General features: G+C 42.3%; 1 protein-coding gene and 1 non-coding gene across 4 annotated transcripts; both read left to right on the top strand.

Annotated features, from left to right (window-relative positions):
• Nucleotides 1-111: 111 nt before the first annotated feature.
• LOC106576021 (solute carrier family 25 member 3) lies at nucleotides 112-6,465 on the top strand. Of its 3 annotated transcripts, none has more exons than XM_014152817.3 (8): nucleotides 112-258; nucleotides 700-857; nucleotides 3,016-3,146; nucleotides 3,596-3,775; nucleotides 4,025-4,206; nucleotides 4,908-5,080; nucleotides 5,459-5,569; nucleotides 5,972-6,465. In XM_014152817.3, exons 2-8 carry the CDS (start codon nucleotides 716-718, stop codon nucleotides 6,130-6,132), a joined length of 1,080 nt encoding a protein of 359 aa, XP_014008292.1. In that variant the 5' UTR covers nucleotides 112-258; nucleotides 700-715; the 3' UTR covers nucleotides 6,133-6,465. The 3 variants fall into 3 exon arrangements, with proteins under 3 accessions (XP_014008292.1, XP_014008294.1, XP_014008295.1); XM_014152819.3 differs by lacking the exon at nucleotides 3,016-3,146 and adding an exon at nucleotides 1,902-2,026; XM_014152820.3 differs by lacking the exon at nucleotides 3,016-3,146.
• On the top strand, nucleotides 4,454-4,682 carry LOC123728341 (small nucleolar RNA SNORA53). Its single transcript, XR_006760227.1, has one exon. It is a non-coding gene; the product is annotated as a small nucleolar RNA SNORA53 (small nucleolar RNA).
• Nucleotides 6,466-14,894: the final 8,429 nt, after the last annotated feature.

The raw sequence follows: 14,894 nt of genomic DNA, 5'->3' as shown, positions 1-14,894 counted from the left end.
TTAAAGAGCATTCTAGCATTGTACTTCTACGATAGCGCTGAAGACCTAGGAAAGTCCTGTTTCGTGATTGAACCCCGCATTTTGATTGATCGCACTGTCATTCCATATATCGTCCTCGATAGGACAGAACGCAGAAGGACTCTCCCACTTTTCTCCGTGACGTCAGGGAAGGACAAATGATTTTATCGCTAGGTCGTTCGGTCCCTGTGAGCCGCCGGTTGCAGTAGAGCGGAGGTGCCATTTTAAGACACCGAGAGAGTGAGTGGAGTACTGTACTGTGAAATATCTAACATAATTCGAATTTACAATGTTACAGTAGAAGGGAATATTAAGGCTCGTCTTTACTGTAATACTGTATTTAGGACGTTTAGAATGTTTTATGTTGCTAGCTTGTCTTGTGCAACTGTTCCACCTTGGGAAAGCTAGCTAATCAGTTGCTCACTAACTAGTAGTAGTGAGCATGCTAAATAAGTTAGCTAACTAGCCAGAGGCCGGAATAGCTCGTTAGCTAACAATAACATGATATAATACGGTTTGCATTTCCATTCCATGTTATCTGGATGTCAAACTATAGCTACATACTCACGTGACATTCCAACCCTGCTGTTAGTGTCAGCTGAGTTGTCTTACTGCTGATCGTGTTTCAATAGCAAGGTACACTAGTGAGCTAGCTTGCTAACATTCGCTTTCATTCTACAGCCAGGTTTTGGACATCATGTATCCGACCACACTAACGCAGTTGTCTCGGGCTAATCCCTTCAACGCCCCACTCTTCTCCCTCCAAGAAATCGAGGAGCCCAAACAGAGCCTCCCTGCAAATGGACAGAGCCGCAACCTCGCTGCCGCAGCAATCGCTGGTAAACCTATGTTCTGCATGCTAACTAGCTAACAAGTACAGTTAGCAAGTAGCTAGCTAGCGAGCAAGTACGCAGCCAACTGAATCAATGATGATGAGACGAGATACCAATTTTATTACGGTGTTATTTAATAGATATCAACATGTGTTATTTAATAGATACGACTTGTGTGTTGGTCAACCTTGTAACGCTATCTAGCCACAGTCATTAAATGTGGAATGTCAAAGACAGGCTAGGCCTTGTCTATGGAGGACATGGAAGGGCAAATGTAAACTTTGAAATATGCCGCAGGTATCTGAACTGAATTCATGTCTTCCCTCAATCGCTGTTTAAAACTAAGGTGAGAGGCCCCCGACTCATAAGAGCAAAGTACTAGTTAGGCGAATGTCTGTGTATTGCTTTCTAGCACACCAACCAGCTAATGATATGCGTCTGACCCCTAGACGGGGGCATTTAATTGGTTCTCAATTCGAATAAGTTTGACAAGTTTTGTCTAGATTTAGGATCATTTGAAATGCTATCCTTTTTGTAACGTAAAGCATGGCCTTCAACCACCCATCAGTTATATTCTGACCATTGCAGTATTATGGCTGTTTTTCATGGTTGCTTGAAAATGTTCTATGGAATATTTTTAGTTTTTACGGTTTAGCCAGCCTAGTTCTAAAGGTGACATTAGCTATTATTGATCCACCATATTTGGGTCAGCCTTTTGGATAGTTTTACAGCTTGCTGGCCAGTGTCCTCTTTTTATAGCCTAAACACTGCTGGTTGGTTGATTAGTTATACAGCTAGTCTGCTCTGCTGGTACAGCGCCTGTTGCACAACAGTCTGCCCTCACAGGGAGTAAATGTTCCACGTGTGCATGGCTCTTTGCACCTGTGACATAGGCCTATGCCGACTACATAGGACAGGACACACAATTAAGCTCCACTTGCATTTGCTCTTTAGCCTAGTGAAGAGGCAGTTTGCTCTTACTTATTACCACTTTTCTAATGAACAACATCAAGTCCCCATTTTGAAAGTATTGCCTGACTCTTTCTTCAGAGGGAGACAGCTGTGAGTTCGGCTCACGGAAGTATTTACTCCTCTGTGGGTTTGGTGGCATCATCAGCTGTGGCACCACACATGCTGCCCTAGTGCCCCTCGATCTGGTCAAATGCAGAATGCAGGTCTGTCTAACCCTGTGGCCTGGTGCCACTAAAACCCAACACGCCGACATGTTTTTGTTGTCTGAAATGCATTAATTTGCATGGGAGAATGGATGTATCAAGTAGCCCGGTTTTGTGCAGTTGTGGTGGAATCTGTCATTGTTGTTCCTCACGTTTATCCCACTTGATCACCTGATTTAAACAAAATTGTTTTCGAATGACCCACATCGCATGGTAAGTGTGTGATTCACAATCATCAGTGTTCCTGAACCTCCCTGCCTGCTACCATTCCCCTTCTCAATCCAAAGCTGAAGGACTTGTAGGTCACTGAAAGGTCAGGAGTGGCAATGGGAAAATGTTTTCAGATTGTTCACCCTGCTATTTATAACATGGTCAAAGTGCAGCTATGCATTGCTAGAATTTAGCCTATAGTTTTATTAAGTAGGTCCAAAGGCCCAAGTAATTTACACCTCAATGGAATTATTCCCAGCTTTAAATTGACTAAAGTATAAACGGTTAATATATTTATGCACGCTATATGTATTTTAGCTAACTATACAGCTCATGCTTCAACAATCATTTTTTTAGTAAAAGCTGTTGGATATTTTCGAGTCAAGTTAGAATTCAAATTTTATTTTTTATTACATATTTTTAGCCCTGTGTTATGATTATTTCATCAAATGAGTGAAATAAGTCCTGGGTATATAATAATCGATTTAAAATCACAAGCAGGGTTGAAGTCAGTTTCAATTCAGGAAGTACACTGTAAACTGATGCAAATTCATAAAATGTATCATAGAGAAGCATTGAGGTAAATTGGAATGTCAGTTTACTTCCTGAATTTAAATGGAATTTACCTGAACCCTGATTCACAAGTGTTTGAAATTTTAACTGGCTCATTCCCTGGTGTGTTATAATGTAATGGTGGCATTTCTGTTGGTGATTATTGTCCTGTGTTGCATGTGTCGTGACTGCATGTTGGGCATGCATTGTTTTTTTTTTTGCTGCAGACTCTGCAGATGTGAGCTGTGAGTTTGGCTCAACAAAGTATTATGCTCTGTGTGGCTTTGGGGGTATCCTGAGCTGCGGCCTCACACACACAGCTGTTGTACCCCTCGACCTTGTCAAGTGCCGCATCCAGGTTTGTGGTACCCCCTGTAGCTGTCTGCTGTGTGAAGGCCTCCATAGCTCCTGTGAGGAAAGGTGCCCAATCCCAAATCTACCCCTAAGAAGTTAGTTTCAGCTTTATTGTCTGAGGGATTGTTCAACAATTGTGGCCTTACAATCCGTCAGACCTTGCAGTCCAAATGTACCCTTAATTCCTATGCACTTGAGTAGATGAAGAAAAAATTGAGTGTGAAAACTAGATTTGTGATTGGGTGGAAGTTTCCTGTAGATTAGCAGACATTAGATAAATCACTAGCTATAAGTAGTAATGTCAATCTGGATAACCCCCTAGTTCACAACCTGAAACCTAGCTAGTTATTTTTCTTATAAAAAAATGACCTAGGTTTCAGCCCATAGGTCTCTAATCTAGTCTACTCCCATTGTTCCTTTGACTCTACTAATCAATTGTTTTTTCTTCCTTAGGTGGACCCTGACAAGTACAAGAGCATTGGCAAAGGCTTCTCCCTCACACTGAAGGAGGATGGAGCCCGAGGGCTGGCTAAGGGCTGGGCCCCTACCTTCATCGGCTACTCCATGCAGGGTCTCTGCAAGTTTGGCTTCTATGAGATGTTCAAGATCTTCTACAGCGACATGCTTGGAGAGGTCAGTCAGGGGTAGGAACCAATGTGGGTAGAAACTAACACGGTTGGATTCCCTTGTTTACCGTGTTTTAAAGGGACTCGTTCACCCACCAAAAATCATAAATTACATGCTAGTTAGCAGGCGCTTTTATCCAAGTACAGTACAATGAGCGCTTACATTTACTAATCCCCGCGTGACTTTGAACCCATGACATTGGTGTTGCAAGCCCACACAGGACCACAACTGACTTCGCCCCCTCTCATCTAACAGGAGAACACCTACCTGTGGAGGACATCCCTGTACCTGGCTGCGTCTGCCAGTGCAGAGTTCTTTGCTGATATTGCCCTGGCCCCCATGGAGGCGTGTAAAGTGCGTATCCAGACCTGCCCAGGCTATGCCAACAACCTCAGACAGTGTGCTCCCAAGATGTTCGCAGAGGAGGGAGTATGGGCGTGAGTAGATTTTGTGTTTGTGGTGGTCTATTTGGTTTGTTTTGGAGACTGTATAACCCGTAAAAGTATTCAACCCTGCTCATGGACAGTTACGACGTGTCTGCTTTTGTTCCTACACTAGGTGAAACAAATCTGATACAACTTGTAGCCTTGATTACATGAATTGGGTGTTTCTTGGCTGGTATGGAACATAAGCCTACAAAAGTAATTCTTGTTCCTCATAGCTGATTTGTGAGGTTACCGAACAAACACGCTCCTTAGATCCACCTCTGGAGGGCAGTCCTGTGCTGTTGTCTCTGAGTGCTGCAGCTCCAGCTTGGAAGCCCTCAACAGCTTTTTGGCTGTATAGTTGGAGGTGTTTGAGTCATTGGCGTGTGAGAGCAGTCTACCTGCCTCCCAGCCCCTCTGCTGCACTGGCAACCCTCAGTTCCACTGGCGGGACCCTACCGGTGCAGCTATGCTGGGGGATGGACAATCACCTAGGCCCTAATGTTATTTTCCAGGATTGCGCTGGGATAGTCTAACAGTTTGTTCATCTTCTTTACACTCTTGTCTGGTGAAAGGCAGTGCCTTGTTAGTGACCACCATATTGCTTTCACCTATGGTTTCTGATCAGAGGGAACGAGAACTCTGATCTGCCTGCGTGGAACTGACATTCTTCCTTCTCGGTCTTTCTCTCCCCACCCCCTCCTTTCTCTCAGGTTCTACAAGGGTGTGGTTCCCCTGTGGATGAGGCAGATCCCCTACACCATGATGAAGTTTGCCTGCTTTGAGAGGACCGTGGAGCTGCTCTACAAACATGTGGTGCCCAAACCCCGCGCTGAGTGCACCAAGGGCGAACAGCTGATCGTCACCTTCACTGCCGGCTACATCGGTGAGTATTAGTACACAGGAAATAGGATGAAGGTGGCCCTAGCTCTAGTAGCTCACCTAGAGTCCGGTTTGTGTTGTCCTTGTAATAACTAAGGTTAGGATTGGGGGAAGCGTAATATGATCCTAGATCTGTGCCCAATTGCAACTTCTACCCAGAGAAACCTGGTTCGTATTCATTAGTACACACCATAGCAAAATGTTTTGCAACGGAAAATGAAAACAAGCATTTCTTATTGCACATGTACAGGTAGTTGTCCCTCCCTGTTTCAATCAGTTTTCTTCCATTTGGTGACTAGCAAAGATCACCCAGTCTTCTGTTTGATGGTATATAGCGGGCTTGTATAGGATTGTGTGCTGAGCATTTGTCTGTCCCCTGCAGCTGGTGTGTTCTGTGCCATCGTGTCCCACCCAGCGGACTCAGTGGTGTCTGTACTGAACAAGGAGAGTGGCAGCACTGCCGTCCAAGTGCTCAAGAAGCTCGGACCTAAAGGTGAGTGGACAACCGTAGGGCTTGTCTTACTTAGGAAACGCATCCTTCCTCAAAGTTATCACTGATGTGATTCGTGAAACTGATTTGGTACATCAGGTTACTTTATCCTATCAAATCCTCTCTGATTACTGGGAGAGGGGGGTAGGTGGGTGGGATTTTATTTAACGTCCCAATTCCAACACGCTCCTTAGATCCACCTCTGGAGGGCGCTCCTGTGCTGTTGCTCTATTGTCAGTCTACTGAATTACGTTTATTTTTTTATTTTTTCTCTTGCATATATAACTCCAATATTGGATGTTTGGCCTGCTCAAAGGAACAACAAAGCAGATGTAATTTATTTATACACTTCCAACAAACACCTGTCCTAAACATCCCTTCTCCCCATTCTCTCCCCCTCTTAAGGTGTGTGGAAGGGCCTGGTTGCCCGTATCATCATGATCGGTACCCTGACCGCCCTGCAGTGGTTCATCTACGACTCCGTGAAGGTCTACTTCCGCCTGCCCCGTCCCCCTCCCCCTGAGATGCCAGAGTCCCTCAAGAAGAAGCTGGGGCTCACTGAGTAAAAAAAAAAAAATCAACAAAAGCCCACCTACACTCCAACCCCTTCACTACATCTCTGGACCCCCTCTCAAGTCACTTCACCACCCTGGCTGCAGCACACACCTCGGTTTTCTATATTTATGTTCCTAAAGCAGCTCCTCCTCTCCAGGCCCAGGGCTGTTCCTTCCATGTATATTTAAGAGAAAGAGAGACCGGAAGGGAGGGATCCATGTTTGTTCCCCCTCTGCACTGAGGTTTAGGAGAATATATGTACTGTAGAAAAATGGTCTGGTTTTGAGTCATGTCATTATGTGGAAATTATATATAATTATTTAAATAAATGATTCCCTCTAAAACATGTCCGTTTTTAATTTGAAGTTTTCCACTGCAATTAAAATAATTTGGGTATTGGGGTACTTACGCATTAAGGCACGAGGGGGTGTGGTATATGGATACAACGACCCTTAGCCGTGGTATTAGCCATATCACAAACCCCCAAGGTGCCTTATTGTTATTATAAATGGGTTACCAGCACAATTAGAGCAGTAAAAATACATGTTTGGTCATACCAGTGGTATACGGTCTGTTATAAACTGGATGGTTCAAGCCCTGAATGCTGATTGGCTGACAGCCGTGGTGTACCAGACCGTGTTCCACGGGTATGACAAAACATGTTTTAACTGGTCTAATTATGCTGGTAACCAGTTTAAAATAGCAATAACGCACCTCAGGGATTTATGGTATATGGCTGAGTCCAGGCACTCCGAAATGCGTTGTGTCTAAGAACAGCCCTTAAACATGGTATATTGGCCATAATACCACACCCCCTCGTGCCTTATTGCTTAAATATACTATGGATGTCAGCCATACAGCATTCAGGGCTTGAACCACCCAGTTTATAATATACATTTTAAGCTGTCTGACTTTCAGGGTGGCGTCATAGTCCAATTAGAAACAATATATATATGTATATACGTTTATATATATACGTTTACTGTACTTGGTTATCAAAACGTCAAGCTAGGGTAAGCCTACAGGATGAAACACAGCCCTTATTTTAAGTGTTTCTAAAAATTCCCTAAGGGAAAAATGAATGGTAGAAAAATTACTGGAACCATTTCCTTGTTTGACCGCTAGGTTTTGTGGGTATTATGACACCTCTGTGGGGCTCTATACCCTCAGAAATAGAAACAGGTGCAGGATTTGTTTCTGTTCTCTACATGAACACTAGAGGGCGCTATATACTATGTACAGCGTTTGTCAGAATGGCACCCTATTCCTTTGTTAAACACAAACTATTATTGTCCCTAGTGATGCTCTTATCTGATGACTGTCTCTTGATAGGGGATCACCCCATTTATAAAAAAAAGCATCCTATCAGAACAACAAAGTTGCCTGCGTCATTCTGTCTTGTAAAATGGAGCCCTGAGCATTGATAGTATGTGATTTGGGTGTAGGGCTAGGAGGTGAGCAGAACTGCCTAAGGCTCTGGTGAATCTAATGGACTAGTGTATCTCGCATGCGGCACAATGAACCCAAGAGGCATCACATCGACGGCCTCCCAATGTTAATTGGACACTTGTGACTCAGTAACCATGTCATTATAATCCCTTTGGTTGCTCTTAATAATGGGGTTTTCACATTTCCCTTCCCTGAAAGCAGCAGACACACAATAGAAGCGATGTTTCCAGGAAATGAAATGTGTGTTGTGTTTGCGTACCTGGAGCTCAGGTCTGCTGAGTTTGGGGGGGGGGGGGGGGGGGGGGTTGTCATGGCATATGCTGAGCATGGAATATTCTCCCAAAATGTGTGAAATTCAGAAATGTCTCTGTACAGATATTGATATCATGGTATTCATGATATTCATACCATTCAGTCAGTAATTATGTCATTTCTTAACTATATTACTTGTGGTGTTATGTAGCCTAATGTATCATGTCTACACTTTTTGTTTCATCCATTAGTCCTGGGAAGTACATAGCAAGTCTAACTACCACCTCAAGCAACATAACATTCCAGAGATGCTCAGTACTGCTATAGATAACTAGCTATCCATTCAAGTTGGATTAGTCGTATGTACAGGATACATAATAATAAAATATAAGAATAAGAACATAACGTAATGGCTCAGTAAAATAGAATAAACAAACATTTCCTCAAATTAACATCATCTTGGTGTGTAAACTCTAAAAGAATAGCTGCTGAGGGGGTCAAGCTCGGTTTGCTATTTTTACCCTGGTCCCTTATATATCACTGTGGACTACTGAGGTGGCGACAGCTGCAGCCCATCAGTGGCAGTTCCCCTAATCCCCATAGAGACAGGCCTGCCAATGTTTTTCCACTTCTATCTCCCATGTTATTTTAATACTGCAACTGAAGATAAAACTGAAGACCCAATGCGGAACTGAAGACTAGTACTATAAGGTAGCACTTTGGAAAAACATTTGATACACAAGATATTAGAAATAGTCTAAGCCTGCCCTGGTGATATTGGAACTATTTTCTATCGGGCACTTATTGCTGTCTCTTTGTGATTTGACGGCACCACAGCACAGGAAACAGTTCATATTAACATACTTTCTCCTCTGTGTGTGCGCATGTGTGAACGTGTGTGCGGTCATGCAGAAGTGTGTGTGTGTGTGTCCACTCCATTGTGTTTCTGCCCTTGTGTGGGTTTGTGGAGGTCACTCTGAAACAGTAGCCTGTGTTCCTGTGTCACAAAAGCTGGGTCGAGTTAACGGGTGGGCTGAGCATGAGTCTTGTGTAGCCGAAATGACACCGTGTTCCCTATGTAGTGAGGCCATGGCCTCGTGGGCCTTTGTCATGTGTAGTATGAAGGTTAATAGCAAACAATGAGTTATTGTTTGGGAAACTTGAGGTAAAACTTGAGGTGTATCATGTGACTACTGTTTTTCTTATTGACTTAAGAACATCACACTTGATGATATATATAGTTGTGTGATATACATTCGGGACTGTGTCCAAGATAGAGATCCGTTGTCCAAAGTGTGAATGCAAAAATAATTGTCCTTTATTACATTGAAAACATTGATATTAACCACGAGAGAATAAATGAAATCACATCTGTTTATCTATTGTGTTTTGAAGGGTCAGTTTTGACTTGTGTCCTCTATTAGAAGGAACAATGGCTATCATTGGACGAATTGGATTATGCTGAGCCCTGGAGCACCGGTCTGTGGCCCGTTACGTGAATGGGCAAAAACTGTGAAGGAGGAGTCCCCTTCTCAAATTGAACAGTAATCTCAGTCATGTTGTCAACAAGTCAGCATGGTGCATCCTCCAGAAACATACATCTCTTTTCCATAAAATATTTGTTTGAATTTTCAAATTAGTTTTCATTGGGAAGGCAGATAAAGTGTTTTTATCAAAAGCAATCACTTTTGCATGTGATAACACAGAATCCTGCTCATTACTCCAAAGGGATACTTCGGGATTTTGGCAATGAGGCACTTTACCTACTTCCCCAGATTTAGATGAAGTTGTGGATACCATTTTAATGTCTTTGCGTGCAGTTTGAAGGAAGTTGCTAACTAGCTATAGCGCAATTGCTAACTAGCATTTGCGCAGTGACTGGAAGTCTATGGGTATCTGCTAGACTTCCAGTCGTTGTACTAATGCTAGTTAGCATTGGCTCACAAAACAACCTCCAACATCCTTCATACTGGACACAGAGACGCATCTACAAGTTCATCATTGCCAAAATTCCGAAGTATCCCTTTAATTATGTGACTTTTGTTTTAAGGCTCCTGGCTCACGCCTGGAGGCAGCCCGATTTCAAAACGAATGCAATCAACTTTCACCCTTTGCAAAACATGCTTACCCGAGCGCCCAGGCCAGATTAATTGAATCCCGTCATTGTTCAAAAGCATTTAGAAGGAGTGTGATTGGTCACATGCTAGCTCCTTCTAATTATCCATGTATCTGATTGGTCAGGGATTACAAACCGGGTAGTTAGAGCCCTGAATGCTGATTGGCTGAAAGCTGTGGTATATCAGAATGTATACCATGGGTATGACAAAGTACTATTACTGTTCTAATTACGTTGGTAACCAGTTTATAATACCAAGAAGGCATCTCAGGGGTTTGTAGTATATGGCCAATATACCACAGCTAATGGCTGTATCCAGGCACTCTGTGTTGTGTCGTGCTTAAGAACAGCCCCTTGACGTAGTATATTGGCAATATACCACATTCCCTCGGGCCTTATTGCTTACTTATAATGTTGTTGTGACCCAGTGAGGTCAAGAGTAGTACCCTTGGAAATCAAATGATGTGTAAACATTGGCACTCAACCCAATACATGGCAAATGAATACAGCATTGAGAGTAATAATAACTAAAAACTAGTGTTCTGTTATTATGCACAATTTATAGCGGAGTTTGTTATAAGCCTACACCTGGTCACCACTATTGGTCTTGAATCCAATTGGTTCTACTCTGATAAATGAGTGCACATAGGATGCAAAGTCTAGTTAAGTCTACACATTCACTGCAGTGCCAATCCATAACACGTATGATGGCCTACCACTAAGCAACTGCAGTGCATGTCAGTGGCACAAGGTCATCACTGATAATGTTGCTGGGTAAACAGTATAAGGAGTCAGCCCAGTAATTTTCCAACATACAAACACTAGATAGCACAGGGTTGAGCATTTGCTTGGCTACATACAGTAATGTCTATGTGAGTGTGTGTAGTACAGTGTTTCCTAACTCCAGTCCTTGAGTACTCCCAACACAACACATAATTATTGTAACCCTGGACAAACTCACCTGATTCAACTCATGAAAGGCTTGATTAGATGACAAGTTCAATCAGGTGTGCTTGTCTGGGGCTACAACAAAAATGTGTGCTGTTGAGGATAATCGAGGACTGGAGTTGGGAAACACTCGTCTAGTAGTGATTGGTGCCATACAGAGGTTGGCCATTTCTGTCATATGGCCCGTTCCCATTAAATTCATTACACATCTTTTGAGGGATACATTTAAACCAAATATCTTAATCTCAAGTGCCTTACATTACAACAAGCATCGCTACTGCTCATGACCTTCTTGTAAATGGTGTGACTGGACTGTTCGTGTGTCATTGTGCCCTGTGGTCACATGTACCCACTGTGTGTGATGATAAGGATATCTGACAGGGAGAGAGGGAGGTGTAGGGATAGAGAGAGACAGAGAGAAACGAATAGCTTGCTGCACCACACTACACTCTCCCTGCTTGCATGTTCCCCAAACTATGCCCTTGCTGCAGCTGACTGGAAGTCCTTAGCAGGATCAGTGTCCTCTCACCTCATTGGCTGAGAAAGTAGGAGTGACTTAAACCCCATTGGGTGCCATGGCTTCATGTGTGAGATTCATAGGATTGCAGCAACATCAGGAGAGGAGGGAGGGAGAATAGCCATCTAATACAGTATGTGATACATGAGTTTACCCCCTCAGTTAAATTAATCTATTGGAAGACAGTGGAATAGATATAACAGAGTGGAATGGAACACAGTGAAATGGAACGCCGAAACCTTAGTAGGTTTCCCATAGGCCTGATTTAAATACATTTTTTTATCCACCCCAAATCCTGGGAACACTAACACATGACAAAGGGGAGGACAAACAATGTAGCACTGAGCCAAAGTAAACATCCAAACGGCAGGGTGTGGTCTGTATAGGAGACAGCCAGTGTCTATTGTCTTTCCACTGTCGGGATTCATTGACATCATCACCCCTCTCTCTCCAGTTGACCTGTTGCAGTAGTTACAATAGGAGACCCTTAGACCTTTGAAATATTACATCATCGTACTATGCCCTTTACCCATAGGCCGTCAGTGTAAATAAGAATTTGTTTTTAACTGACTTGCCTAGTTAAATACAGGTTAAATAAAATAAAAAAATAGAACCCATTACACTGCGAGGGAATGACAAAGATTGACTGTATGTCACTTAAAAAAAACAAAAGTCAAATTAAGAGTTTATAACCTGGCTACCTTAACATTTTTAAGTACAATTTGGATTTTGTGTTGAGTTAAGGCAATCTAAAGTTATCTAAACCTAGTAAAGTAAGTGGAACTGACAAGTTGGGTTTAATAACTTGAGTGAACTTGATACTTTTAGTCAAATCAATGTGCTTCAACTGATTTGTTTTAGTTGTCCTAACAAAGCTACTCAAGTTGTTTTGACAAATTATGAAGTGGAGAGGAAGTATTGGATAGTCAGAAAAACATAACTTTTTGTTTTATCTTACCGAAGTTTATACCTGGCTGCCTTAAAATGTTAAGTTATATCAACTTCCTATATAGTTGAAACTACTTAGAAAATATAACATTTCAGAACTAACCAAATCTTTGGAATGATTTCACCAAGATTCCAGTAGGGAACATTATGCTCCCATCTGTCTTTTGCTCATGTGTGAGATTTTTAAATCAGTTCCAAAACTAGCAGTGCACTCTATACTAATATCAAACAGTCCACTTAACTACAATGGTATTCTCAGTATCGGTTACAGAAACTTTTTAATTGTTACATTTTACATGTGGTTGTTTATCCTCTATGGGCTAGGTGGGACGCTAGCGTGCCACCCGTGGTGCACTCCATCAACAGCAGGTGCATTTCAAGAGCGGCAAATTTGAATCCAAATAAATGTCAAAATTCAAATTTTTCCTAACATACAACTATTGTACACCCTTTGAAAGATAAACATCTCCTTAATCTAACCACGTTTTACGATTTCAAAAAGGTTTTACGGCGAAAACATAAATTTAGAGTATGTTAGGACAGTACATTTACAAGAGTTGTGTGTAATGTTTTGTCAATTCAAAGACAGGGTCACCAAAACCATAAAACCAGCTAAAATGATGCACTAACCTTTTACAATCTCCATCAGATGACACTCCTAGGACATTATGTTAGACAATGCATGCATTTTTAGTTCTATCAAGTTCATATTTATATCCAAAAACAGCGTTTTACTATGGCATTGATGTTGAGGAAATCGTTTCCCTCCAATAACCGGCAGTCAAGTCAGCGTCACAAATTAAATAATTAAAATGAGAAAACATTGGTCAAATATTATATTGTCATTTAAAGAATTATAGATTTACATCTCTTGAACGCAATCAACTTGCCAGATTTAAAAATAACCTTACTGGGAAATCACACTTTGCAATAATCTGAGCACTGCGCCCAAAAAAATACGCGTTGCGATACAGACTAGACGTCATGTTGGGGAGATCTAAAATCGAAAATACTATGTAAATAATCCATTACCTTTGATTCTCTTCATCAGATGTCACTTCCAGGTATCACAGGTCCATAACGAATGTAGTTTTGTTCAAAAAAGCTCATCATTTATGTCCAAAAATCTCCGTCTTGTTAGCACATGATCTAAGCCAGCCGGACTTCTCGTCATGAACGAGGGGAAAAAATATATTTACGTTCGTTCAAACATGTCAAACGTTGTATAGCATAAATCATTAGGGCCTTTTTTAACCAGAACATGAATAATATTCAAGGTGGACGAATGCATACTCTTTTATAACGTATTGGAACGAGGGTACCCAACATGAACTCGCGCGCCAGGTGTCTAATGGGACATCATCGTTCCATGGCTCTTGTTCGGTCAGATCTCCCTCCAGAAGACTCAAAACACTTTGTAAAGGCTGGTGACATCTAGTGGAAGCAATAGGAAGTGCCAAAATATTCCTCAGCCCCTGTGTTTTTCAATGGGATAGGTTTAAAGTCAATACAACACATCAGGTATCCACTTCCTGTCAGAAAATGTCTCAGGGTTTTGCCTGCCAAATGAGTTCTGTTATACTCACAGACACCATTCAAACAGTTTTAGAAAATTTAGGGTGTTTTCTATCCATATGTAATAAGTATATGCATATTCTAGTTACTGGGTAGGAGTGGTAACCAGATTAAATCGGGTATGTTTTTTTATCCAGCCGTGTCAATACTGCCCCCTAGCCCATATCTACCTTTGTTGAATGCACTAACTGAAGTCACTCTGGATAATAGCATCTGCTAAATGGCCAACACGTACATTTACAGTTGTAAGGCATGCTGGGTATTATTCTAATGAGCTAGCCCCCCCAAAAATCTGTTGAAGTCATCTGAAGGTCCCACAGTTGACAGTGCATGTCAGAGCAAAAACCAAGCCACGAGGTCGAAGGAATTGTCCGTAGAGCTCCGAGACAGGATTGTGTCGAGGCACAGACCTGGGAAAGGGTACTAAAACATTTCTGCTGTATTGAAGGTCACCAAGAACACAGTGGCCTCCATCATTCTTAAATGGAAGAAGTTTGGAAGGGCCTTGGTCAGGGAGGTGACCAGCAACCCGATGGTCACTGAGATAGCTCTAGAGTTCCTCTGTGGAGATGGGAGAACCTCCCAGAAGGACAACCATCTCTGCAGAACTCCACCAATCAGGCCTTTATGGTAGAGTGGCCAGACGGAAGTCACTCCTCAGTAAAAGTCACATGACAGTCCGCTTGGAGTTTACCAAAAGACTCTCAGACCATGAGAAAAATATTCTCTGATCTGATGAAACCAAGATTGAACTCTTTGGCCTCAATGACAAGCTCACGTCTGGAGGAAACCTGGCACCATCCCTACGGTGAAGCATGGTGGTGGCAGCATCATACAGTGGGGATGTTTTTCAGTGGTAGGGACTGGCAGACTAGTCAGGTTGAGGCAAAGATGAACGGAACAAAGTACAGAGAGAGATCCTTTATTTTTACATAAATGTAAGTACAAAGATTTTACCATATCCCAAC

The sequence above is a fragment of the Salmo salar genome, chromosome 17, assembly GCF_965601325.2.
Source record: "Salmo salar chromosome 17, fSalSal1, whole genome shotgun sequence".
Taxonomy (NCBI): domain Eukaryota; kingdom Metazoa; phylum Chordata; class Actinopteri; order Salmoniformes; family Salmonidae; genus Salmo; species Salmo salar.
Note: the sequence above shows the minus strand (reverse complement) of the source record. Positions and strands in the feature narration are given on the sequence as shown.